General features: G+C 38.4%; 1 protein-coding gene across 1 annotated transcript; it reads right to left on the bottom strand.

Annotated features, from left to right (window-relative positions):
* ube2l3 (ubiquitin conjugating enzyme E2 L3) lies at window positions 1–26,073 on the bottom strand. The gene is made up of 4 exons (XM_005814697.3): window positions 25,980–26,073; window positions 10,524–10,619; window positions 10,254–10,440; window positions 1–664 (listed from the first exon to the last, which is right to left on the bottom strand). Exons 1-4 carry the CDS (start codon window positions 26,004–26,006, stop codon window positions 510–512), a joined length of 465 nt encoding a protein of 154 aa, XP_005814754.1. The 5' UTR covers window positions 26,007–26,073; the 3' UTR covers window positions 1–509.
* Window positions 26,074–27,702: the final 1,629 nt, after the last annotated feature.

Consider the following 27,702-nt stretch of genomic DNA (forward strand, 5'->3'; position numbering starts at 1 on the left):
TCAAACTTTCTTTTGTCACATTTATTTCATTTAAAAAAAAAAAGACTGTTTTCCTGGAACAAAATAAAAAGTTCAGTTCATCAAAAATGTATACAAGAGATCTATAATCTATAGATCTATAATCAAGTGTTTTTAACAGCAAGAAAAAGAATACATTTCTCTGAATTTTTTCATCTTGACTTATTCTGAGCATCATGTTCCCCTAAGAATTACTTTTACATTTAGACTAAAAGTAAAAAGACCATATCATCTTCCACAGAAAAAGAAGAGAGAAGGGAGTCTGTCTGATCAACAGACAATCCTGGATGGGTACGGATGCATGACACTATCACACCCCTCCTCATGTTGGCAGCTCCAGGCCTGCAGAGTGGTGCAGTATTTGTTGTGGAAGTGTGGAAGAGAGTGAACAAGCAACGTGGTTAGGGGTATGGTACAGCAAATAGGATAGATAACCTGTCGGGCAGAGAAAAGGAGAAGAGAAGAAGAAACAGCTATGTGCTTGTCACTTATTAGTCCAGGGGCCTCTTTTCTCCGTGTTTCTTTGTAAATTCTTCAGCATTCTTCAAGAATTTTTTACGGTCCTTTGAGTACTCTTCTGCTAAGTCTGCCCTCAGAGGATGTTCTGGCTGAGGATCATTCACCAGTGCAATGAGGGACTGAATTACTGGAAAAGAAACAAAAAAATCAAGTTTAAAATCAAAAGCATTTTAAAGATAGCTGGTGATACTGTTGTCAAATACAAATGTGCTAGCAAAATGCAGACCCTCATCCCCCTTAAAAAAATTGACAATCATCTTATAAATTCAGTTCAACAGAGTTTAGTTATACAATGCCAATTTTTAAAAAATGTAACAACATTTTTTGCAAAAATATATAGTAAGTTTACGAGTTTCAAGGTATACCGCACTATAAAACCTGGTTTTAAAGTGGTTTCAAAACCACTAAAATATTCCGTCATCCTAGTAGTTCGGGTGTTTCACACTGTCAGCCAAAGCAGCTGCTCCATCAGAAAGCTGACCACAGCCGCACCATTTCTCTCTTCTTTATCACTGTCAGTTCTTCAGAGCAACGAGCTGCTAGCAAGTCAGCTAAATCACAGTCATTCTGCTGCAAAAGTTACTGCAAGTGTTCCTGCCGCGGCTCCTGATTAAACTCTTATTAATCCTCTGTATGAGCAGCTCTCTGATAGCAGACAACATGTCTGTTGTCCACAATCAATGAATGCATTCAGCTGTTAATCAAATGGTTTCAGTGCTGTACCCTGCTTGGTGTTTCTATTTGTACCCCTGAAGAAGGAATGACAATCTGAGAACAGCCGGGCTGAGCCACATTGGATTTGCTAGTGGAAAACGAATCTGGCCGGAGCGGACCGGGACCAGAGGCAGGCTGGTGGAAAAATACTATGGGTTAATGGGCACCTTCGGGGCAGGGGCACTCACGGCGCTCCCCACAAGATGCCGTCCTGGGCGGTTGCCCTTAACAGAAACTGCCACTGTCCATCCCCCTGTGTCGGAAGCACGGCAGTGCAGACATAGAGGCAGGGATCCAACAGGCTTGACAGCATTGCTGCCAGCTTTATTAGCTCTAGCTGCTGGCTCAAACAATGTACCTGCGGTGGGCCTCCATTATTTAACCTGTAGCTGATTTAATATCCAGGATCTGTTGTATGGTGGCATAATCAAGCCAAAATCTTGTGTGTAAAAACAACATCCACACAAGAGGAATATACAGTATTAAGACAATAAAAGTGAAGCACAGCTCTGATCTCCATAGTAACAAGATGGGCAGGTCAAACAATGAGATGAATAGAAGAGGAGGATCTGAGGGTATGGGCGGATGTAGCAATGTGAAAGAGGTTCAAAAGATAAGGAGGGGTGAGGTTGTGAACAACTTTGAAAGTAAAAGGATAAGTATTTTGTAGTTGATGGGGATGGGAAGTCAATGGAGCTGTGGTACAATAGGTGTGATGTGATTGAGAGGGTTGTATATGATGCAGGCAGCTGAATTTTGGACAAATTGTAGTTTATGGAGGGTTTTCTGTGCTTGGCCAAAAAGAAGCGAATTGAAGTAATCTAAACGAGAGGTGATCAGACTATGAGACAATTTATATTTCCAAGATGGAAGTAGGGGGGGACGCTGACACAGTAAACTGGGGAAGATTCCAGTGGAGGATGTGTAGGTTGATGTTGCTGAAGGCCAAGTTGACGGTCACAAATGGATTTACAACACAAGTTCCTGGATAGCTGAGGTTTTGCAGGATGTAGTGTACTCCCATCTTTGTTGCTTCATCTACCAATCATGTTTCCTGATAAGCCATCTTCAGAGGGGGCTGCATGACACAATCATAGCTTACTTACTTGGGTTGCAGTTTGCTAGTGAAAGGGGCTGGAGATGGGGGAAGGTGCTAACATTATTGCTTGGATTTGAATCAGTATTTTTTGCAACCAATGAAAGCAAGGTTGTAACAAATACATTGGCCAATATAATTTTCACAGTTGTGGCCTTGGAATAAAGTCCAGAGTCCTCAACATCCGAGACGAAGACAAGACAGAATACAAATGAGTCAGAGACCATCAAAAAGTGGTCTTGGTCTCAAGTACTAGAACACTGGTACTTGTATCAATCACACTGACATTGTTTACATATTTGTTATGTTTTTGGTCTTTAGGATCTTATTATGTTAATTGTTTTTGTTTTTTGAAGTAGAATCACACAAAGTGAGTAAAATTAGAACAGAATTTGTATGTTAGGAAGTGTTAAAACTTCCAGCCATGTTTGGAAATTTCTGAGGTTTAGAATGAACAGCATAGTAAAAATCTAAGATGGAAGAGATGTTGGCAAACAACCACAGGTTAAGCCAGTTGATGCTGCAAACAGCCTACATTTTAAGTTGCAGCTCATTTTATTGCTTTAAGTCTTAAAGCAGCACTACTATGTATTTTTCATCACATAGTGCCATTGTATAGCCCAATTAAGTTACTGTTACCTTCAGCTATTAAAATTGTGTATATACCATATGTAACTTAAAGGAAATTTATGAAGCTCCTGCTCTTTCTGACAGTCCACCTTCACCATGTCATCACAATAGTAACTGTCTTGGATACCAGTCATATGTAGAAATGGAATGCCTTCTGCTGAAAATATTAGTCATGAACGAGGAGGCGAGAGCAAGCGATGCGTGTGTGGAAGCAGACCTCTATTTAGCTTGTGCAAATCTACACTGCCTTGCCAAAAAAATAGTCGCCACCAAAAAATGGTCACACTCTCTAATATTTTGTTGGACCGCCTTTAGCTTTGATTACAGCCTGCATTCGCTGTGGCATTGTTTCAATAAGCTTCTGCAGTGTCACAAGATTTATTTCCATCCAGTGTTGCATTAATCTTTCACCAAGATCTTGTATTTATGATGGGAGAGTCTGACCACTGCGCAAAGCCTTCTCCAGCACATCCCAAAGATTCTCAATGGGGTTAAGGTCTGGACTCTGTGGTGGCCAATCCATGTGTGAAAAAGATGTCTCATGCTCCCTGAACCACTCTTTCACAATGTGAACCCGATGAATCCTGGCATTGTCATCTTGGAATATGCCCGTTCCATTTGGGAAGACAAAATCCATTGATGGAATAACCTGGTCATTCAGTATATTCAGGTAGTCAGCTGACCTCATTCTTTGGGCACACAATGTTGCTGAACCTAGACCTGACCAACTGCAGCAACCCCAGATCATAGCACTGCCCCCACAGGCTTGTACAGTAGGCACTAGGCATGATGGGTGCATCACTTCACCTGCCTCTCTTCTTACCCTGATGCGCCCATCACTCTGGAACAGGGTAAATCTGGACTCATCAGACCACATGAACCTCTTCCATTCCTCCAGAGTCCAATCTTTATGCTCCCTAGCAAACTGAAGCCTTTTTTTCTGGTTAGCCTTACCGATTAGAGGTTTTCTTACAGCTACACAGCTGTTCAATCCCAACCCCTTGAGTTCCCTTCGCATTGTGCGTATGGAAATGCTTTTGCGCTCACAATTAAACATACTCCTGAGTTCTGCTGTTGTTTTTCTTTGATTTGATTTCACCAAACGTTTAAGTAATCACCGATCACGATCATTCAGGATTTTTTTCCGACCACATTTCTTCCTGGAAGACGATGGTTCCCCACCATCCTTCCAGTTTTTAATGATGCGTTGGACAGTTCTTAACCCAATTCTAGTAGTTTCTGCAATCTCCTTAGATGTTTTCTCTGCTTGATGCATGCCAATGATTTGACCCTTCTTAAACAGACTAACGTTTTTTCCACAACCACAGGATGTGTCTTTTGCCATGGTTGTTTAAGAAATGAGGAGTTACTCATTGCATCAGCTGGGGTTAAATAACTTGTTGCCAGCTGAAAGATAATCGCCTATGCAGTACTTATCCAATAGGAGGCTTGTACCTATTTGCTTAGTTAAATCCAGGTGGCGACTTTTTTTTTGGCCAAGCAGTGTATTTAAATTATGCAAGGTGACCTTGAGTGCCAATAACCCTGCTTCTCCGGGATTATTCTTCCGCTGAGGGGAGCGTGTGCAGGATCAGGTGCGTTCAGAGTCTTGCCGACTTCTGATCACTTCTAATGGTGAAATGTTACTTGATTTCAAAAACGTTCTCACTGCAGAGAAAAAGTTAAAGGTATTCAGCTTGATGATGACACAATGTGGGTTATCTGTTCAGCTTGCTGGATATTAATCAAACAAAATGGAAATGAAATGCAATTAAAAGACATTTTTACCATTTGATGGTCAACGAATAAAATTTAGCACAACCTCTGCTCCAGACTACGAACATTTTTGTCCACATCTCCCTTCTTCAGTTCTTTTTTTTCCAGAACTAACTTATTGGTGAGAACAAATGAACAGACACTGATGGCTGTTAAGTCTAAGCTTAATGTAGTATACAGCCGTCATGTTCAGAAAATACTACTTGTGCACAAAACAGAAACAATGTGAATTTGGCAATAAATCTAGTATGCTTTCCGACCTTTTGAAAAATCAAGATAATAGCCATTTAATTAATATAATAAGAATGCAGAACAAAAATACCATATGTGACCCAATGATTATCAACGGAACTCTCCACAATATTATATATTTCTATACAATACAAATATGACTGGCTCAGCAGATATCTCCTCTTATCTGAGCAGTATATCTCTACCTACTATTGCAGAGTATTGCTCCGTCTCAGATGGTGTTATTACTTTGGAGGAGGTCTGGGCAACAATTAAAATGAATGCTAAATGGAAAATGGCCTGGCCCCAGTAGGTTTCCACTGGAATTTCTAAGTCATTTTGGCCAGCTATTCAATCAATATTTATGCCTGCTGTTAACATTTTGAAAAACGGCATCCCCCCTCATGGAGACATGCCTCCATTAGTCTGCTTTGAAAAAATGGTGAAAGTCCTATGGACTGTTCTTCCTTTAGATCTGTTAGTTTGCTTAATGTACAAAATTATGGCAAAAGTACTGTCCTGGAGATTGGAAAACATCCTCCCTAAAATAATAGACCCGAATAAGGCAGGATTTATAAAATCAATATATGGCAAAAACAATATATGACATGTTCTTAATGTTGTTCAGTATCTTGATACTAACAAAGAGCCAGTATTAATTGCCCCCATTGATGCAGCGAAGGCTGTTGACAGAGTTGAAAAGCAATTGAATTTCATGTGTCAGAGACATTCGTTGTGGGAAGCCTTTCACTCTTATTGTTTCCATTGCTTATTGAACCTCTGGTCGGGATTAACAGGACTACTGCTGATGTATGTGGAATTAATATAGATGGGTCACGTTATTTCACTATTTGCTTATGTGCTTTTGTATATGTGCAAACTTGAGAAATCAATTCCAGCCATCTTGGAATCTATGAGAATGTCCACAGTGCTTTGTCAGGATACAAAATCAGAATAGGGAAGTCTGCTGCCACCCCTTTTAATACAATCTCCCTTTCTTTTCCTTTTTTTGTACCCCTCCAGGAGGTCTTTTATGGGCTCTAGTGTCCCTTATATGAAAACAGGCTGACAGGAAAGGGGGAGGTGGGGGACACGCGGCAAATATCGTCGGGTCCGGGATCGCAACTTACTTTCTCAAGATCCTGAGAAATTTTCTCAAGATCTGTGAAATGTTTGAAAAACTGTGAGTTCCTTTTTTTAAAAAGGAAGTGAAGTAAATAAATAAATAATAGAATACCAACTACTTGAGTGATCGGCAGCAATAGGACAGTCTGGGGAGCATAATCTTCAGCACAAAATCCATCAGCACAAACACTCCAAAGAAAAGTGCTCTCTCTCCCTGCTTCTCTTCTCCATCAGGACAGGGAGATCATATTGCCGTCACCGCTCTGATTCAGGACAATTATGAGTCTGTGTACAGATAGAAGGTGGATCAGCTGGTCTGCTGGAGCAGTGACAACCACCTGAAGATAGCCCTTTCAGGATTTTACCATTTTCAAGTACGTAATAGGGCATATGCTGTGAATTATTTCACATTTCCAGGGCCCCACTTTCTCTCTACAAGTGTGGTGGTCTTGCCAGAAAGACATTCTCCAAAAGAAGATCCAGCAGAGGTTTAAGTTCCTGCAGGTGCCTCAGGTACTGCTCGTCCTCTTTGATACCACTGTTATTCTGTATTTTTTATGTCTGTCCATTTATTATTAACATCTATAGAGTCCTCTGTTACCTTTGTCTGAATGAAAAACTTTGATTCACTCACAACATTTTGGGATAGCTTCTTATTCTTTTTTTTTTTTTTTTTACCCCTCCAGGGGGTCTTTTGTGGGCTCTAGTGTCCCTTATATGATAGTAGGCTGACAGGAAACGGGGAAGGAGAGGAGGGAAGACATGCGGCAAATGTTGTCGGGTCCGGGAGTCAAACCCGCAACGGCCGCGTCGAGGACTCGAGGCCTCAAAATACGGGTCGCGCTAACCCCTACGCCACCACGGCACGCCCGGGATACTTTTTTATTCTTACTTAGATAAAGACATCCTTCCATGGGTGACCACGATAGCTTTCATTTTACAGAGTCAACACCAGTGGTATAAGTGGTCCAGTATGCAACGGTACTTTTAGATTTTACTTATCAGTGCATCAGAACATTTTTCGTTGTAACAGGTCAGTCTGTTTTTCCCCATTAATGCGCTCCCTGAATCTGTGGAAAGAGCAGTTTTTTATTTGTTAAAAAAGTTTTAAATATCCAATAAATTTTGTTCCACCTCACGATTGTGTCCCACTTGTTGTAGATTCTTCATAAAATAATAAGCATTTTAGATCTTTATGTTTGAAGCCTGAAAAGCGGCAAAAGGTTGAAACGTTCAAGGGGGACGAATATTTTCACAAGGCACTGTAACTAAACCAAGAAAGGATAATACTAATCAAAGGAAACTAAACAGAAATGCATGACGAACAAAATGCAAAAAAGAAAAAAAAACTACAAACCTAACTAAATACAGAGGAATAAACCTGTATGGCAAGGCCTTTTGAGCAATAATACAAGGGACTATGAATATGGCAAAAACAAACTGTTTTTAGATCAAAGGTAAGATAATGTTGAAGTGCCACGGCTTTGTTGATACCACATCTAATACTAAGAATTAAAATACATATTTTAAAATAATATAAATAATAAAATATGTAAAATACATATTTTACAGACCATAACAGTAATAAGGAACTTATTCATGTTTTGAATTAGATTTTATCCTGCATATTTAGTTCTTTAATATTATGTTTCATGTCAGTTTTAATGTCATGATGCTGTAAGTGACTCCATTACATTTTCAATTTAACTCATTAGGATTTGATTAAGAGCCAGTTTTTTCTTTGTAATTTCTGTACAGTAAAACTATAGATCTATAAATCAATAAGACAGGTCTATATAAAGATATAATACATGTTTCTGTCCAATATTTATGACATTAAAAGGATCAAGAACTTTTGTTTTTCCACTTAAGCTCTGGTTTTCACAGTGAATGCCATGTGGGTGAAATTTTATAGCTGATACTCTGACGTCCCGTTCTACTGAAGGCAGCACAGAGCTGCACCACAAGGAAATGACAAAAACACTGAAGAGAAGATGAGTTATGATTGATATAGTTGCAGTTCTAGCCATGTTTTAATGTTGCAGAAAACAGTATTTTGTAAGTAGTTTGAAGTTTAAACTGGCATTATTGTACATCTTTTACATCTTTTATCTGGCCAGGTCAGATAAAAGTTAGTTGTTAAATCTTGTTAGTTGCAATATTTAGCAACTAACATCAGAAAATGGCACAGAATGAGAAAGCTGATAAAGTTTGAATCGTTTTGTTTTGTACCATTCTGACTGGCTTTTGTTAGGCCTACCAATTTTAAGGTGAATGTCAATTTGCATTTTTCTTAGACACCTGTAAAAATAACTTCTGTTCACATAGCTGAGAAACTAATAATTAAATAATGTGCATTTATTTTATACAGAGCCCTCTAGGTCAGTGGTCCCCAACCTCTTTATCACCACAGACCGGTCAAGGCTTGGCAATTTTACTGCGGCCCGGGGAGATGGGTGGGGAGGAGGTCACATGACATAATTTTAAATTTTTTTGTCCCGATTTTCCCCTTATGACAATCATAGAACGTTCCGACCTGCAGTGTGTGTGTTACGTAGAACGTCGGGGCCGCTCCGATCTAAAATCGGGCATATTCAACATGTTTGATTGTCTTGGCTCGATTATCTCAGCCTGTGGGGTTTTCCCTGACTGGGATTAGAACGCAGCCTGTTGAATGTGACAGGTAGCCAATCAGAAAACGCCATAACGTAAGCACGGAGGGAATCCCAAACAGTTGACATGGCGCAACTGAGAGTCCGGTTTAGCGCACAGTGCAGCAAATAGAGCGGCTCCACTCGCGCCTTTTCTTTTTGTTACGTTTTTTATCGCTTAAAATGAGCCACAAACTATCACTACTGTTTCTACATCGTCATCCGTGTTAGTTTATTCTAAATTCACGTATGGTATGTTGGGGTTTTACGGGATTTTCTTCTGGAATCGGGATGAGTGAGTGGAATCGGTTCGTGTGTGGTGTGTTGCTCCTGCCGTATGGCTGGACTCACGAACCGACCGAACCTGTTGGACTTTAATCGGCTCTGTGGTCACAGAGGTTTGGAAAATCGGCCGACAATCCTTAAATTGTGCAGCGGGAACCAGACCTAAAACTCACAAGCTCTACTCCTCTAATCTCGTCTCGACCACTGCCCTAACGCTCTCCGACTCTGGTCGCTATGGTAACGTTTACAAATCCCTTCAAAATAAGATACAGATGCGCCACAAAAACGAACATTTTAATTTCGTGAAAATTTTAACTCACGATAACGACCAATGGGAGCCCTGAGCTTGTTTCTCTGCAACGAGACGGTCCATCTGGGATGGATGGAAGACAATGACACCCGAAGTATTGCTTATGCACAGGGTGCTTGGCCTCTACGTGGCGAAGCAGTTTGAAGCTTCATTGCCTCATTAACACCCGGTCACCATATCATGCAGAGCTTGGACTGTGGGAATCACCTACCGGGATAAATCCATTCTCCTATCTCTTCTCTGGGCCTTTTCATCTTCACAAAGAAACTTTTCAAAGAATCTGATCTGTTTCTTACTTATTTTGCTGCTTGTGGCTCAATGTTGGTGCACAAGACGTAACCGAGAGAATCCGGTTAGAGGATTTTCAAAATAGAAGATCCTCCAGACTCGGATAATAAATAAAACGGAAATATTTAATTATTTCTTGTGCGGCCCGGTACCAATTGGTCCACGGACCGGGGGTTGGGGACGACGGCACTACAGGGCTCAGTAATTTTAGAAAAACAAAAACACAATTTCTTTTAACACTTTAAAAAAAAATTTAAAGTATTTTTTGCTGTTATGATTTTGATTGTACAGAAATAATCAAAATCATAACAGCAACAATAATTATAGTTATATTAATAATAAAATAATATTCAGTGCAAAGTAGCCTACATCTTTGAAGAGGGGCAGTAAGGACCTGGATAATGGACAGAGGGGTGCTGGACCAAAAAAGGTTGAGAATCACTGTTTTAGTGCTTTTTTTAACGTGTTTTCAAAGAAACAATAACAAAATAGCGTTCATTGACAAACAAAAAAAACAACATTTTATTGGTAAAATAGCTCAGCTAGCTTTATCAGGTAGCTCAGATCATTTATGATAAAAAAGGCAGTTTTATCATGTGGTACCACTAACCTTGGTCAGTTTTGGTAGCGGGTTTCCAGTTCTCAGCACTAATCACAGGCAAGCATACCTGACCTTTCTCATCGATGTTGGGGTGATAGATCTTTGTCTTGAATGTGATTTTGGGAGGCTTGAATGGGTACTCGGTTGGAAAAATTATTTCAATCCTGAATGCACCTTTGTCATACGGTGGATTGTCCTGGAAGAAAAGTTAATGATTAAAACTATAAATCCAAATTAAGGCAAATCAGCCTAGAAAAACAAAAAGAGATAACTTCTTACAGGAACAATAAGCCCTTGCCATGACAATAGGTTTGATTCCTCAACTTGAATGTTTCTGAAGTTCTTCATCCCAGATCTCCGAATCTCTTCAAGTTCCTAATAAACCAAACATGACACATATTATACATTAAAAGTCTCAACTGCAAATGCTGTGATCGATCGACGAATAGAAACATACACACAAACTAAGAGACAATCTTAGGAAGTCACAAAAAATACTGTGTGGAAAAAGGAAACCAGACTGTCTGAGGAAAAAATAAAACTAATAGATTACTACAGATCAGGGCGTGCTGTGGTGGTGCAGGGGGTTAGCACGCCCCACGTTTGGAGGCCTTAGTCCTCGACACGGACGTCGCGGGTTCGACTCCCGGTCCCGACGACCTTTACCGCATGTCTTCCCCCCTCTCCTCACCCTCCTTCCTGTCTGCCTACTGTCGGAAAAATACGAGCCACTAGCGCCGCAAAAACTCTACGGAGAAAAAATAAATTTAAAAAAATTAAAAAAAAGATTACTACAGATCATCATTGCTGCTTGCAAGTCAAGTCAAAGAAGCCAAGAGAACCACAAGTAGCAGTGAAAGAAGCAAAGAAAAGAAGATTGGTGACAACATCCGACTCTTCTTAAACAGAGATGATTCATCCACATAAGTAGAACAAAGCTGGGGAGGTCATAAGCGGTGGACAAACTAACAGAAGAGGTTCTTCTCAGACACAAGAGATCCCGCAAAAAGAACCCAGGCCTGAATGTATCACACTCCCATTGTAAGCGGAGACCAAAGGTCACTGATATGGAGAAACGTGCCTGTAAAATTCACAAAAATGATTCAAGAAAAAAAAAAGCACCATCTTGAAATTATAGATACATTATCTGTTACTGATGAAATGGCTTTATCCATCTGTAATCAAGAAAACACTGATTGCATGTGTTTTCTTAGTAGGTAGATGTGAAACCTACAAGGACCTTTCTAGCCCTTCAACTAACAATTATATTTGTTATCAAATATTGTGATGACTAATCAGATAAAAAAATGGGCACATTTAGCAGATTTTTCATTTTACCATTTAAGCCTTTTTTAAGTATACAATATTAGAAAGACAATAATAGATGCAAAAAATAGTTGAATCTCTTTTAAAATAATATAACTTGGCTAAAATCCAATCAAATAGCATTTTTTTAGTTTATTTGTTAAAAAGGAAGTGTCTACAGCTAGAAAATATCCAATATCACTTCACTCAATACAGTGTGGGGTTACGCTTTTGACCATTTCATAACTGATTGAAATCTTTTGGTAACACTTATTTTGAAGGGCTGTGCATGCCACTGTCTTAAACATGGCATAACACCTGTCATGAGTCTTCATGAATATTTATGACTGTTGTCATTAAGGGCCATTTGGTAAATAACACTTTTAATACAAAGTTGGCACTGTTTAAAATGTCTTGTCATTATCCTGGAGAAAAAATGTCCTTGTTATGACAACTTGACATGAACCAAGAATCATCATCTGTCATAAATATATCCTAGCAGGTGTGTACTACCAAACTTTCCTGTCAATTCTAGTTAATCTTAACAGTGACAGTCCCGAGCCCATTATAGTTTTGTCATTAATATTTTCCCTTACACATTGGAACACATTGAACTAGTTACGGATATCATTAAGTGTTATTACACTGTAAAAAGCTTTAACGACACAGTCATTAATATTTCCCCTTACCTCAAGTAAAGTGGAACAAGTAGGATCAGTAATAATGAGGTTGTTATGTTTTACTACACTATCAATAGCTTCAACAACTAGGCCTGTCACCATTACAAATTTTGCTGGATGATAAATTGTCAAAGAACTTATTGCAATAAACAATGATATTGTTTTGAGACCATTTTCAAGTAATGTGATAGTAATAATGGCATAATAATAATGCAACAACACATTTTCAAGGCTCAATAAACTTTAACTTTTTATAAACATTTAAACACTGCAATTTGAGGACATTGGAAATATCCAAAATAAATAAAGAAAACAACAGAAACAACAAATAAAATGAATTATGAAGTCTCTGTAAACAAAATTGTCTTTCAAAAAAGGGGATAGTTGAGACCAAAGCACCACACTGAAGGAAGAGAAAAACAATAAATGAAGAAAATGATTGAGTTTTTTGTCATTTATTGTGTAATTACTTGATTTATTGTTTATTGTGACAGGTTTACTAACAACACTGTCATTAATATTTCACCCTACCTGAAATAAAATGTAACAAGTAGGACCAATAATAAAGATTTCATTAAGTTTTATTACACTGTCAAATGATTTAATTCCTCTTGATGTAAGAGGAATTAATAGTGCCTCTTACATCAAGAGTAAAGTGGAACAAGTAGCAGCGATCCGCGGATGAGCGATCTGCGCCAAGGTAAACTTCAGAGATCAAGCTGCGACATTGTGCGTGATTGGTGAGCGCTCCCTGTTCAATGGATCAACTATAAAAACTATAAACCCATCTTTCTTTCAGGAATAATTCTGACCTGCCAGTAAAATGCTCACCGCAGAAGAGATGCTTGCGGTCCAGCTTACTAAAAAAAAATATATTTTTTTTATTGTTATTTTTTTAATAAAAACAAAAACAAACAATGCTTAGCCTGGCAGGGGGCCACGTACAGTCTAGCGACCCGTCAGGCTTATCATACACTGGGAGAAACCCTGTAAATTCTATTACTTTCTTAGTACAAGTAAAATAATAACTAGCACTGAACTAAACTATGCTGACCAAATATTTGCTTGGCAGAAGTTCCAACCACTGTTATTCCTAATACATGGCTTAATATATATTTTTAGGTACATGAGTGTATCTTTTCACTTAATGAGCATTCAACAGGACTTCCAACCAGATACTCTGGTACAGTGACTTCTTCTATCTCTCATGGCTAGTCCCCATAAGCATCCTTCACACCCGTAGCTTGTCTTCAGTAGCATCCTTTGTCCTGTTACTGTTTACATAAGAAAATTTCGCGCATGCAGACAACGCTGGAGGGCAAAAAGACAATTCTTTTACATGTCATCCATAGCTGCGCTGCTGCCGTAGAATAATTCCGTTAACTCAATCAAACTTGGAAATTTAGGTATTATTAATTTCGTGCTATGCTCCACAGCAAAGGGGAAACCCATTGAAGTTCAACTCAAAACCACATCTTTCTCACTCTCTGGATTGGCCAAGCTATACACAGACTCGTTGCCATAGCAACTGACAACAACGCCCCTAAAAAAACACCCAGATATTTCCCACACAAAGAGCAGAACATTCCGTCTGTTGCAGTAGTATGGTTTTAGGCTTAATGTTTATTTTGCGATTATTTATAAGTGATTGCTGTGATACGAGGAGAAAACTATAAATATATTGCTGCACTTTACTGTATGGCTAGCTCGCTGTTACTGTCTCTTACTCTGCAGTTGTGGAGTCACAATGTCTGGGATCATGAGCGCCCCCTGCCTTGAGACAAGAGAACTGCCTGCCTCACCTCCAATCTGTTCTCTGCCGTTTCTGATCGCTCCTCAGCACATGAAACACGTTACACACACAGTTGGTGACAAAAAACACTGTACGTTATATACATAAACTAATTTATGAAAAATCAGTTCATACATTAAATGTTTTTTAGCCATTTTATTGGCGACACACAGACAGGACGAGCATGCTACCATAGAATGGCAGCCAGTGCAGTTAGTGAGAGGTTGATCAATCCCAGGTGAGGCTCAACTCGCTGCTGCCTCACCGGCTTCGCTTCTGAGCATTTAAATGGGAAAATGGGAAAATTCAGCGATTTTGAAGAAAAAATAATCAAAATTGGTTAAGCTAAATAGAAAATAAATACTTTACAGTACAAACCACAGGGTGAAAATAGCAATATAAATTATTGTATATTTTTCCGTTATGACAGATGAGGCTCTGCCTCACTTGCCTCCCCTGACCACACGTCATTGCTATTAAGTGACATACTTCTTCGCACACTGGAGGTCTGGCCGACTGTTTTAACCTGTGTTCGTTAGGTGCGCAAGATGAAGGCTTCTTCTTCATATTTTCACCAGCCTGCAATGTTGGAGCACTGCTGCCTCTCATTGATGGAGATGGTGTATTGCACTACTTAAAACCGATTTAATGTCGTGTTTCACTAGTGCTTCGTAGACATCTTGCTGGAATATTGTGGGATCAATTAGATGAAGAAAGTTAAGACTAACAACATATGACAGAGTAATGTAATAAAGCAACATAACTGTTGTGTGTTCCAATGTGTAAGGGAAAATATTAATGTCAATTATTAATGGTCTTGTGACTGTCACCGTTAAAACTAACAACAAATGACAGGTTAATGTAGTAATACCCAAAGATACATAACTTTTTAAAGTTTGATATGTAATGCCTGTTATAACATATTTATGACGGATGATGATTCTTAGTTAATATCAAGTTGTCAAAACAAAAACATTTTTTGTCTTGGTGAATGGAAAGTTGTCACAAAGACATTTTAAATAATGTAATTTTTGTATTAAAACTGTAATTGTTTACCAAATGACACTTAATGACAGTCACAAATACTCATGAAGATTTCATCTTCATGACAGTGTCATGTCAGCCTTATGCACATTCCTTCAAGAAGTGTTACCAAAATGTTTTTTAAATAATTTGAACTTGTTGACACTAATTCTACTTATGGTGTTTTGGGTAGAACAAATTGATGGACAAAAGTACAAAATGGGTACATTTTTGTACAGTTCAGGCTTAACATCTGCTCCAAATGTGGTGTTTTTTTCAGCAAATTGCTTTTTTAATATCTGTATACTCCAGTTAATTATTAATTATGTAAATTAGTAAATTATCTCTATAACTGGTTCATTATAATTAATCCAATTAATCGTTTCAGCCCAAGATCTTACATTCCCCTTCACCATTGATCCCACAACAAAAAACATATCTTGAAGTTATTGTCAAGGTCAATAACAAAATTGTAGGAACTGAAATTGACATGAAAACAACAAGTTGTTAATACTGAAAAACAAAAACGGACCTGTCTGTATTCATTTGTCAGTTGTAGTCCATGTCGTTTACCATGAAAATTAAGTTAAAAAATTAAAGGCTGCTGGATCTCACTATCAAGTCATAATCCATAAGGGTGATGTTGTACGCTGATGGACAAACTGAATCCTTTGCAACTGCGTCTGGTAGAGGAACATTTTATTACTGATCATTAAAAAGCCTGTCAATTGTGATTTTGGCTGTTGTCAGTTTTTTATCAGTTTGTCATCGAGATATATATACTGTATATATATATATGTATGTATATATATATATATATATATATATATATATATATATATAAACAGTCATGGCCAAAAGTATTGAGAATGACACAAATATTATATTTTCACATGATCTGCTGCCCTCTGGTTTTCATGTGTGTATGTCAGATGTTGTCATCACATACAGAAATACAATTGCAATCATATTATGAGTAACAAAAGCTTTTAATGACAGTTAGAATGAGTTAATGCAGCAAGTCAATATTTGCAGTGTTGACCCCTCTTCTTCAGGACCTCTGCAATTCTCCCTGGCATGCTCGCAATCAATTTCTGGACCAAATCCTGACTGATAGCAGTCCATTCTTGCACAATCAATGCTTGCATTTTGTCAGAATTCCTAGGTTTTCGTTTGTCCACCCGTCTCTTGATGATTGACCACAAGTTTTCAATGGCATTAAGATCAGGGGAGTTTCCAGGCCATGGACCCAAAATCTCTATGTTTTGTTCCCTGAGCCAGTTAGATATCACCTTTGCTTTATGGCAAGGTGCTCCATCATGCTGGAAAAGGCATTGTTCATCACCAAACTGCTCTTGGACGGTTGGGAGAAGTTGCTCTCGGAGGACATTCTGGTACCATTCTTTATTCATGGCTGTGTTTTTAGGTAAGACTGTGAGAAAGCCGACTCCCTTGGCTGAGAAGCAACCCCACACATGAATGGTTTCAGGATGCTTTACAGTTGGCATGAGACAAGACTGGTGGTAGCGCTCACCTCGTCTTCTCCGAACAAGCTGTTTTCCAGATGTCCCAAACAATCGGAAAGGGGATTCATCAGAGAAAATGACTTTACCCCAGTCCTCAGCAGTCCACTCCCTGTACCTTTTGCAGAATATCAGTCTGTCCCTGATGTTTTTCCTGGAGAGAAGTGGCTTCTTTGCTGCACTCCTTGAGACCAGGCCTTGCTCCAAGAGTCTCCGCCTCACAGTGCGTGCAGATGCACTCACACCTGCCTGCTGCCATTCCTGAGCAAGCTCTGCACTGCTGGTAGCCCGATCCCGCAGCTGAAACACTTTTAAGAGACGGTCCTGGCGCTTGCTGGTCTTTCTTGGGCGCCCTGGAGCCTTTTTGGCAACAATGGAACCTCTCTCCTTGAAGTTCTTGATGATGCGATAGATTGTTGACTGAGGTGCAATCTTTCTAGCTGCGATTTTCTTTCCTGTTAGGCCATTTTTGTGCAGTGCAATGATGACTGCACATGTTTCTTTCGAGGTAACCATGGTTCATAGAAGGGAAACAATGATGCCAAGCACCAACCTCTTTTTAAAGTGTCCAGTGGTATCATTCTTACTTAATCATGACAGATTGATCTCCAGCCCTGTCCTCATCACCACCCACACCTGTGTTAATGGAGCAATCACTGAAACAATGTTAGCTGGTCCTTTTAAGGCAGGGCTGCAATGAAGTTGAAATGTGTTTTGGGGGATAAAGTTCATTTTCTAGGCAAATATTGACTTTGCAATTAATTGCTGTTACGCTGATCACTCTTTATAACATTCTGGAGTATATGCAAATTGCCGTTATAAAAACTGAAGCAGTAGACTTTGTAAATATTAACATTTGAATCATTCTCAAAACATTTGGCCATGACTGTACATCCAATACCATTAGGTGTTGAAAGGTCACAATACACTTTCAATGTTTCAATCTTGTTTTATTGAAAAATATACCCTTGAAACAATACAAACTTGTTTTAACTGCCCATTGGATAGTCCTCTGAAAGATAAATGAAATTTATATAATTGTTATACAAACTACAAAACTAAACAAAATCATTTCCTTTAGTCTTTCACTTTTTACACTACAAAACAAAAATTGAACACAGGTCAGACTAGACCTGTTTTAAGCCTCTTGTCATAATAACGTGCACAGCAGTATTATGCTTAAAAAAAACAACTCACAATATACAGTATATATCACAAGGTCTGAGTTACTTTGAGGACATAACACAACAACTTAAACAACCAATAACATGAATTAAGTTTTAGGTTTCCTTGTGAAAACAACTGTTTTTACATATAAAAACAACCTAAAATATAACCTCAAAAAGCTTACAGGACCAAAGCTCCTAAATGTCAAACATTCAACAAAAAAGTAAAGAATGTGTACAGCATTTTAATATGAGTAGTAAGACAAACATTGGCGCAGGAAAGTTTGTTCTCACAGATTCATTGCAGTAACTTGTACAAGTGGCAGGTTTTTCTTGATGAACAAAAACATTTCTGCATTTTCACCAGACATGCAACTTCTTTTCTGACCTACTACATGTCCAGCCAAGCACTTGCTTTCAATACTTGAGAGAGACAAGCTCAGGCAAGTAGAGCAAGATGAGGGAAACACTTTCCATTGAGCCTCCAGAAGGCCAATGGGTTCTGGCTCCTTTCAATAGGAACCTCAGGCAGGTAATTATGTACCTGAATAGCAGAAAGGCTGGCCAGCTGTTGCTCCTTATTAATATTTTCTTTCAAGATTTCAGTTCTGCAAACAGTAGACCACACATTTTGGCTGCAGGTGCAAATATGTCAGGAGGTCCCACTACAGAGAATTTTCCTGAAACAAGTTTCTCATCCACAGGTGTGCATCTGGTCTCCCCCTCTGCACGTTTGACCAAAAGGAGCCGTTTCAATTGATCTTTCACCTCTGCTGAGAAGTAGCCATTCTTGTACCTTGTTTTGCATCAACAAAGAAAGATGGGTCAATTTTAGTTTTTATGGGTTGCATGAATTTTAATGAATCCATGTCATAAAAATTCCATAGATTTAAATTTTTATGACTTGCATGTAAGTGAATGCATTTCAATCAAGCAATTTTCATTTTTTATTTAATTTAAATGTTTGTTGAAATATAGCAGTAGGCTAAAATAACTATGGATAGAAAATAGAATATTTATACTTACTTGCCTTGGATCAGGAATAGCAGCCAAGGGCGCCGCGTGACGCAGTGGTAACAGCAATTGCCCCGTAAACAGAGACCCGGCATCCCGAGTTCGACTTACGTCCTTGGTTCTTTTGACTTTCAATCCTTCTCTTTCTGCCCCCTTCCTATTAGATTACTAAAGGCAACTAGTGCCCCAAAAACAAAACCTTAAAAAGAATAGTGGTCAAGCTCAAGGTCAGTGTTGTTGAATCTTCTTACAACAGCCTCCAATAGCGCAGCTTTGGCTGTACCAATCATACTTGCTTGCCTCTGCAAAAGCTGCTTGAGTGCAATGACATTTGGGATGACCTCTACTGCTGCAGTTGTTGAGATAATCTCCTTTGTGAGTTCTTCAAAAGGTGCAAAGATGTTCAGCACATTGTCCATTAGTTCCCACTGGTTTCAGTGAGTGTGGCTGGTAACTCGTGCTCAGTAGCATACACGCCAACAGCATGTCTCTGCTCCAACAGACTGCAGCATGTAGACCATCCTGTTCCACCGCATTGAACAGTCTTGTTGTAATCGCTTCCTGGGCTGACCTAACTGTATGCATGTTTGTATGTTGTAGACTAAGGAATAAGCAAGCAATGAATGCTTAAAATGTCAGAAAATTCTCCTTCGTGTTGCCAGAATAAATGCAATGCTGTTCTAGCCGTCCCTTGATGAAGAGTTGAAGTGTGTGCCAAATAGGGTAAACTTTACAAGTTGGCATCATACTTTGGCCATATTATGAGCGTTGTCCCGTAAAACAATGCTCATATTTATTATGCAAGAGTTCACAACAATCCAACATCACCTTAAATACTGATGATAAATTGGCAGCAGTGTGAGATCCAACATTTCTTTACAGTATTAGCAGTACTTAATGACAATCGAACTGTTTGCCAATCCATTCCATCCAACATGGACATGATCCATCAGAAGTCTAATAAAACTCAGTTGCTGTCTTACAATGATACTTCACCACAGAAAATCTAAAACAGATAACCCTTAGCTTGGCACACTGACCATTTCGAATACAGTGCCTTGTGAAAGTATTCGTCCCCCTTGAACTTTTCAATCTTTTGCCGATTTTCAGACTTCAAACATAAAGATCTACATTTTTTTATTATTTTGTGAAGAATCAACAAATGGAACTCAATCGTGAGGTGGAACAAAATTTATTGGATATTTTAAACTTTTTTAACAAATAAAAAACTGCAAAGTTGGGCGTGCAATGTTATTCAGCCCCTTTACTTTCAGTGCAGCAAACTCACTAAAGAAGTTCAGTGAGGATCTCTGAATGATCCAATGTTGTCCTAAATGACTGATGATGATAAATAGAATCCACCTGTGTGTAATAAAGTCCCCTATAAATGCTCTGTGATAGTCTCAGGGTTGTGTTTAAAGCACAGAGACATAAAACATGTTTAACAAAATGTTTAAACAGTCCCTCTGTTTCTGTTGTACTCCTGTTACCCCTCCTTCCCAAACCCAATGAGAATATATATTAAAATAATGAGGATAAATATCCAATAAATTTCGTTCCACCTTACAATTGTGTCCCACTTGTTGATTCTTCACAAAATAATACAAATTTTAGATCTTTATGTTTGAAACCTGAAAAGGAGCAAACGGTTGAAAAGTTCAAGGGGGACGAATACTTTCACAAGCCACTGTAACTTGGCATTAGCATACCAAATGACCTCCAAAAATTATTTGTTTTTGTAATTATGTTCCCATACATAAAAGAATCAAAGAGCACATGACAAGATGGAATCTTACTCTTTTTCTAAGTTTTAGCTCTAGAATCGACTCAATTAAAAGGAATATTCTGCCCAAACTGCTATAGATGTTGCCGTTGTAAAATGGATCACATATGACTGAGACTTTACACCAAACAAACTGGATGCCAGGTTTAAAGACTGAATAACCAAAGGAATTACAGCTCTCTGCACAACAATGAACAACGGAATCTTAATTGATTTTGAAACACTAAAGAGAAAATATTCTCTAGACAAACAGCACTTCTATCAATATTTACAAATAAGAAATGTTGACTTAAAAATTAAGCCAATTACTGACAAAAATTTAAACCTAATGGAAATTTTTATCAATGCCTATAATTAAAAAATTAACATAAAACTTATTTAACTTATTTATAGAAACCTAACAGGTCTTAAAACAATTTGACCCTTCATGTTAAAGCCAGGTGGGAAAGAGAGAGCAACTTACAATAACAGAGGAGAATTGGGCAATAATATGGAGATATCAGTGGACATATAATAAATCACTACACTGGCAAGAATTTGGATTGAAAAAACTGGTAAGATTTTTTTATCACACCTACTCAGAAATGTGACTAAGACAGAAATCCTCCTACTTGTTAGAGAAAATGCAGAAATCAAAATGTAAACCATCATCGCGTCTTTTGGGACTGAGCAGTCATAAAAGATTAGTGGAAAGACCTAAATAGTGCCCTACGAGATATTTTCAAACAGAACATTCCTTCAGATTAAGTAAATGTATTTTGGCATAATATATCAATTAGTTTAAAAAAAGAAGAAATAACTGATGACTATTTTATTAATAGCAAGTAAAAATAATATTACAAGAAAATGATTATCACAGGACAAACCAACTTTAGATGACTGGATGGATATAACATTTAACATATAAGATGAAAAAAACAAATAACAGCCTCTCTCAATCACAAGACCCAGCAATTTTGTCTGTGGTGGCTAGGCCTGTCGCTATAAACGATAAATCAATTAATCGTAGGATAAATTAAAACTATCGACGTCATTTCAATTATCGGCATTATCTCTCTTCCGGCCTTTTTCTCTTTCTGTTGATGACACCGAATGAAAAAAGGCTCAACTCCGGTGCTCTCCACTGACCCTCCTTTCTCATTTCCTCAGTGTAAAGCCCAGCGCAGACTACGATCTTAGAGCTGTCGGCCGATTGTCGGCCCATTTTCAAAACCTGACAGACCACACATTAGCTGACAGAAATCCTAGGTATAAAGGTTCGATCGGGTTTGTTCCTGCCGTGTGGTGTCCAACAATGGCTACAAAATAATGGCTACAAGTCCAGTGAACTAATTTTAAAACCAGGCATTAATCAATGCTTTACTACAGTCTACCTGCAATGCATGTGGCTAGTGTCAGCGTAAAGTCCTGGCTGAATGAAAATCATTAGAACCTATTTACGTCACGTTAACGAAGAACAGCTGAAAAGTTACCAGGTTTATCAACTGCGGTAGTAATTTCGCTCCAACTCCTCCTCTTGTCATTTCTATATTCTTTGCATGTTGAATAAACATTAATGTTGTTTCCACTATTATCTCCGAAGTCCGCTGGACTTCGGGTTGCGCTGTATCAGCTGTTTGGGATTCCCCGACGTAATTTCCCCTTAGAAAGCGCGAGGAGAATCCGCGCTTTCTGATTGGCTACCTGTCACATTCAACAGGCTTAGTTAAAGCTCCCAGTCGGGGAAAACCCCTGATTTGGACCGGAGCGGCAACGACGATCTACCGTAACACACCACACAATCTTAGAAAGACCAACGTTCTAAGATTGTTGTAAGGGGAAAAATAGGAGCAAAAAATCATGTAGTGTGAATTATTGCATCAGGTAGTCGATGTGCCCGTCTTCTCTATTTAAATCTAATTATTACTGAAGGGCAACATAATATACACACTTCATAATCTACAGTCTTTAGGTTGAATGCAGTATTTATTTCCACTTTGGCTTTATGTTGTTTAGTTTTTATCAAGTACATTTTTTGTTAATGGAGACTGAGAATCCATTTTGTTTTTGGTTGTTTTGTTTATTTTGTTTATCAGTTCCAGTGTTAAATATTCTTTTGAAAATAAAGTGTATCTATCTTTGGCAAGAAATCACATGCATTATTACGTCATTTCCATTAAATCAGTGTAAAAAGGTCTTCAAACAATATTATCGTTTATCGCAATAATTTTTTGAGACAATTAATCGCTCAGCAAAATTTGCCATGTGACAGGCCTAGTGGTGGCAAAGTTGGGTAGACTTGTTTCCACATATCATCTCCGATGTCCGCCGCACTTCGCTGTGTCAGCTGTTTGGGATTCCCCTACTTAATTTCCCCCCAGAAAGCCCGGAGGAGAATCCGCGCTTTCTGATTGGCTACCTGTCACATTCACCAGGCTGTATTCTCGCTCCCAGTCCGGGAAAACCCCTGATTTAGATCGGAGGACGATCTACCGTAACACACCACACAATCTTAGAAAGACCAACGTTCTTAGATTGTCAAGGGGGAAAATAGGAGCAAAAAATCATGTAGTGTGAACTATTGCATCAGGTAGTCGATGTGCCCGTCTTCTCTATTTAAATCTAATTATTACTGAAGGGCAACATAATATACACACTTCATAATCTGCACTATTTTAGTTGAATGCAGTATTTATTTCCACTTTGGCTTTATGTTGTTTAGTTGTTTTTTTTTTCCAAGTGAGTTTTTTGTTAATGGAGACTGAGAATCCATTTTATTTTTGTTTTTGGTTGTTTTGTTTATTTTGTTTATCAGTTCCAGTGTTAAGTGTTCTTTTGAAAATAAAGTGTATCTATCTTTGGCAAGAAATCGCATGCATTATTACATCATTTCCATTAAATCAGTGTAAAAAGGTCTTCAAACAATATTATCGTTTATTGCAATAATTTTTGAGACAATTAATCGTTGAGCAAAATTTGCTATGGTGACAGGCCTAGTGATATGAATTTTATGCACATCCCTACTCAGTAGCATCATTATTATTATCTTAAACCTGCTTTACTAACATATGCAACAAAAAATGAGCCCTCACAATGGTCTTCCTTGAAACATCAACTTCAGTTCAGGCCAGCAGAGCACCAATCAGGACCCAGAGATCCTTGATGACATCACCGATTACTTTTCTCCTCAATGGTTTTGAACCTTGTGTTCATGGCAATGCTTCTGTTAGTTTGCAACAAAATTTGTCTCCTGATGCTTTGCAATGATGCATCATACGGTTGCTCTAGACACCATGAAACATTTGGAAGAAGCTCAGCCAATAGAAAATGAAGAAGCTTGTGTTTAAAGAAGGGCTCTCACATTAACAAACTATATATGTCTGTGCTTTCAATGCATATTTGGTTAAATATGCATTTAAAGCATATTTGTTTTTCATTCAGTGAAGTTACTGACAGTGGGTATCCAGAAATTTTGCTCAAATAAGAGTAGCAATATTTTATAGCAATATAATATTATCCACAACTGGGGTATATAGCTTTTATAAAAAATATGTTTTTTTACTATTTGTCAAAAATGTCACCATGTTGTGACAGCATGAGACAGATAATCTGTGGGAAAAAAATCAAGCTCCTCCACCTCCTTCCATTACTACTATTGCACTGCTCCCAGTCAAAAACAACCAATCAGAGCTAAGGGGAAGGTCTTAGCTCTGTCAATCATCCTCATGTGTGAGCTGCTTAATGTGCTAATGGCAGAGAAACAACTCACTGTTCCAGGAAAACTGTTTATCATCAGTGGTCATGGTAACTAGTCTGAGCAGTTGTGGCAGAGCAGGGCAAGTTGCATTACTTCTAAAACAAACAGTTACTGCCAAACCTGACAATTTTGTCTCCAATTAATTGCCAGAATCATTGGTAGAATATTCTATTACTAAGAGTCTATCCTCTTTCTGAGGTCCAGACTAAATTCTTTTCTCATTTTCTGTTGACATGATGCATTTGCTTCTTACCAAAAGAGTCAGATGTTCAAGTGACACTGACCCTAGGGATGCACAATATTGGATTTTTGGCCAATATTCAATATGCCAGTATACTAAAACTCACTTGGCCAATAACTGATAACAATATTTTTTTCTATACCTACTTACTGAAACAATATGACTTTCTCTACTGTGTAATTAAAATACTGCATTCTTTGCTATTAAATGCAAATGCTACAAAGATGTAGGAAATGATGTAACACTGACCTTATTACTTTTAATGTCAAATTTATTCATAACATCTGCTCTCTCTAAGACAGTAACAATGCTCAAACAGTGCAAATTTGTAAGTCGTCACAAATTTAAACTCAACTTGTTCACAGGCAAAAAGCACATCAGTCGTGCATTAATACTTAACAGTTTATGATGTTGTGCTGCAGGACTCATTGTCACTGGTTTGTCATATAAAAACAACACATTTTATATCGGTGAATTATTTTTGACAGCATGGCCAATGTCCAATATTACATTTTACAGCTAATATGCCGATAACAATTGTGCATCCCTACCAGAGCTCCTTCTATAAGTTTTGATCCTGTTTGACTCTGGACAGGTGTGAACATTAATTGAATGTTTAGGTGTGTTTTAAAGCAAATTTAATGCTCACTTATATCTTGGAAGTTTAAAAAAAAGCAAATAATATGATCATTTTGGCCTTGTCAGTTTTCAGTTTTCTTGTTACAACTCAAACACATCAAAAATTATATACTGATCAAATTTTGGGGTGATTTTGTCTTTTGGAGGAATAAAAAGTATAAACATTTTTTATCTAGGTAATAAGAGTTTATGTAACTTCATCAAGTGACTAATAATTCTGACAGTGATGTGACACTGAATACAAAAAGACCGCATTTTTGAAAATCTTGTGTTTTGTAAAACGAAGTGCACCACAGTCGATTAAATAAAACTCCACGCAAAAAAGATTAATGGAAGTTCATTTCCATAATGTTAAACTTCCTGTCCAGGCTTCACAGTTAATAACTATCCTGTAGGGTGTGATCGACTTCAACTACCGGAGTGATGAATTATTACCATCTTAGAATAATAAACTGATTAACCAGTCACGCACTGAAATCATATAAGTTTGGACAAAAAAAGCATAAATCTGACCAAATTTCCACGACTTCTTTAATCAAAGCACCGGTGCAACGATACCCAATCGTTTACAAAATCTATAAGATGGATGTTTTATGAGGGCTAGCTATGAATTTACTGGCCTCCTCGCAGAACACAACAACGTTCCTGCCTGGCTGGATGACCAGCATGACCTCTCGTTAACCGAAGATTTAAAGATTAAGACAGTAAGTACAGCATTGAACTGTTTCAATATTTTGTATGCTCTTAGACACAATGTGATCACGAAGTTTGGCCCCACAAGGCATCTACATATTAAGAAGAATGCATCATAGTGTTCAAACGGAAACGTTTACCTTGGCCAGCCTTCTGCTCGCCGCCATCTTGAAGTCGTTGTGTTGTTCCCAGAATGCACAGCGACCTCCCGCCCCCACCCCCTCCAAAAAAAAAAAAAAAAATGTCTTCTTCTTCTTAGTGTTTATTGGCAGTTGGCAAACATTGAAGTACTGCATTACTGCCACCAACTGTTATGGACTGAGGACCTTAATGTCACTTTACGTTGGTAAATTAGTAATTAGTATACTACTTACTAATTAGTGAGATCGAATCATCCAAAGAACTTTAATACAAAACATCTTTTAGTAAGAAATTTAAAAAGATGGGAAAACATTTGTGTACTGTAGATCAATTAGATCTTAACTGCAACAACACACATCAAGACACATCTCAAGTGATGGTGGTCAGAAAATTGAGGTTACAACCAAAATTAGACCAAATTTATTTCTGTAAAACTCAAGGAGCATTTGTGAGATCTGGGGCCAGATAGATAGAAGAGAGAGAGAAGACCACAGCATACATCTGTGGACAAAAACAAAGAAAACAAAATAGAATTTTTAAGAGAAGCATGTGTGTGTGTGTGTGTGTGTGTGTGTGTGTGTGTGTGTGTGTGTGTGTGTGTGTGTGTGTGTGTGTGTGTGTGTGTGTGTGTGTGTGTGTGTGTGTGTGTGTGTGTGCGTGTGTGTGTGTGTGTGTGTGTGTGGGGTGGGGAGGTTATAATGTGGGGTTGAGGAGGGTAAACTAGTTTTTAGCTCCGTATGTTATCTGCAAGGATAAGCATGTTGGATGGCTGGATGGATATATGGCTAGTGTTATAACAGACATGTCCAAAGTCCGGCCCGGGGGCCAAATGCGGCCCGTGGTCAATTTTCATCCGGCCCGCAGTCTCCGTCATAGAATCAATTACGCCTGGCCCGCGTGTAATACATTGGGCAGCAGCGCTGTTACTTGCGTGTTCTAAGTGCTGACATCTAGAGGCTCAAATAGGAACAGCAAATTAGTATGTGAGGCCCTCCAATTTTCTAAAATGGCGGCAATTAGCAAAAGGAGGAATGTTGACTGCGAGGGCCGATGGTTCAAGGATGGGTGGAAATTGGACTATTTCTTCATTGAAATACGTAACAACTGTGTCTGCCTCATTTGTAAAGAGACAGTGGCTGTTTTTAAAGAGTTCAATGTGAAGCGACATTATCAAACAAAACATGGTACTCACACAGGTAATGAATGCAGCGAGAAACTGAAACACCTTGAAGCTAGCTTAATCTCACGGCAGCAATATTTTACAAAAGCTCGAGAGTCAAACGAGAATGCTACAAAGGCTAGTTACGAGGTAGCAGCGCTGATCGCAAAGCATTGCAAACCTTTCACCCAGGGTGAATTTATCAAAGACTGTGTGATGACAATGGTAAAAAATATCTGTCCTGAGAAGCAGCAAGAGTTTGCCAAAGTCTGCCTGGCACGTAACACTGTGGCGCGCAGGATTGAAGAAGTGTCATCGGATATCAAAAGACAATTGGGAATCAGAGGAAAGGAGTTTGACTTTTTTTCACTAGCTTGCGACGAAAGCACAGACGCCTCTGACACTGCTCAGTTACTTATTTTTTTGAGAGGAGTGGACAACGAAGTGAATATTACTGAAGAACTACTTGACCTACAGAGCCTGAAAAACCAAACAAGAGGAACAGATTTATTCTCTTCTGTTTGCGCTGCCGTGGATAACATGAAACTCCCGTGGAATAAAAT

This window comes from Xiphophorus maculatus, chromosome 12 (assembly GCF_002775205.1).
Source record: "Xiphophorus maculatus strain JP 163 A chromosome 12, X_maculatus-5.0-male, whole genome shotgun sequence".
Classification (NCBI taxonomy): Eukaryota; Metazoa; Chordata; class Actinopteri; order Cyprinodontiformes; family Poeciliidae; genus Xiphophorus; species Xiphophorus maculatus.

Bases quoted from the DNA above. Each gene is read 5' to 3' on its own strand.
- ube2l3 (XM_005814697.3), bottom strand. From the start codon at position 26,006: ATGGCGGCGAGCAGAAGGCTGGCCAAG. The intron at 10,620-25,979 runs GTAAACGTTTCC...TTGGTTTATTAG, and splicing joins CGAGCAGAAGGCTGGCCAAG to GAACTTGAAGAGATTCGGAG. The intron at 10,441-10,523 runs GTAAGAAGTTAT...CTTTTCTTCCAG, and splicing joins GGCAAGGGCTTATTGTTCCT to GACAATCCACCGTATGACAA.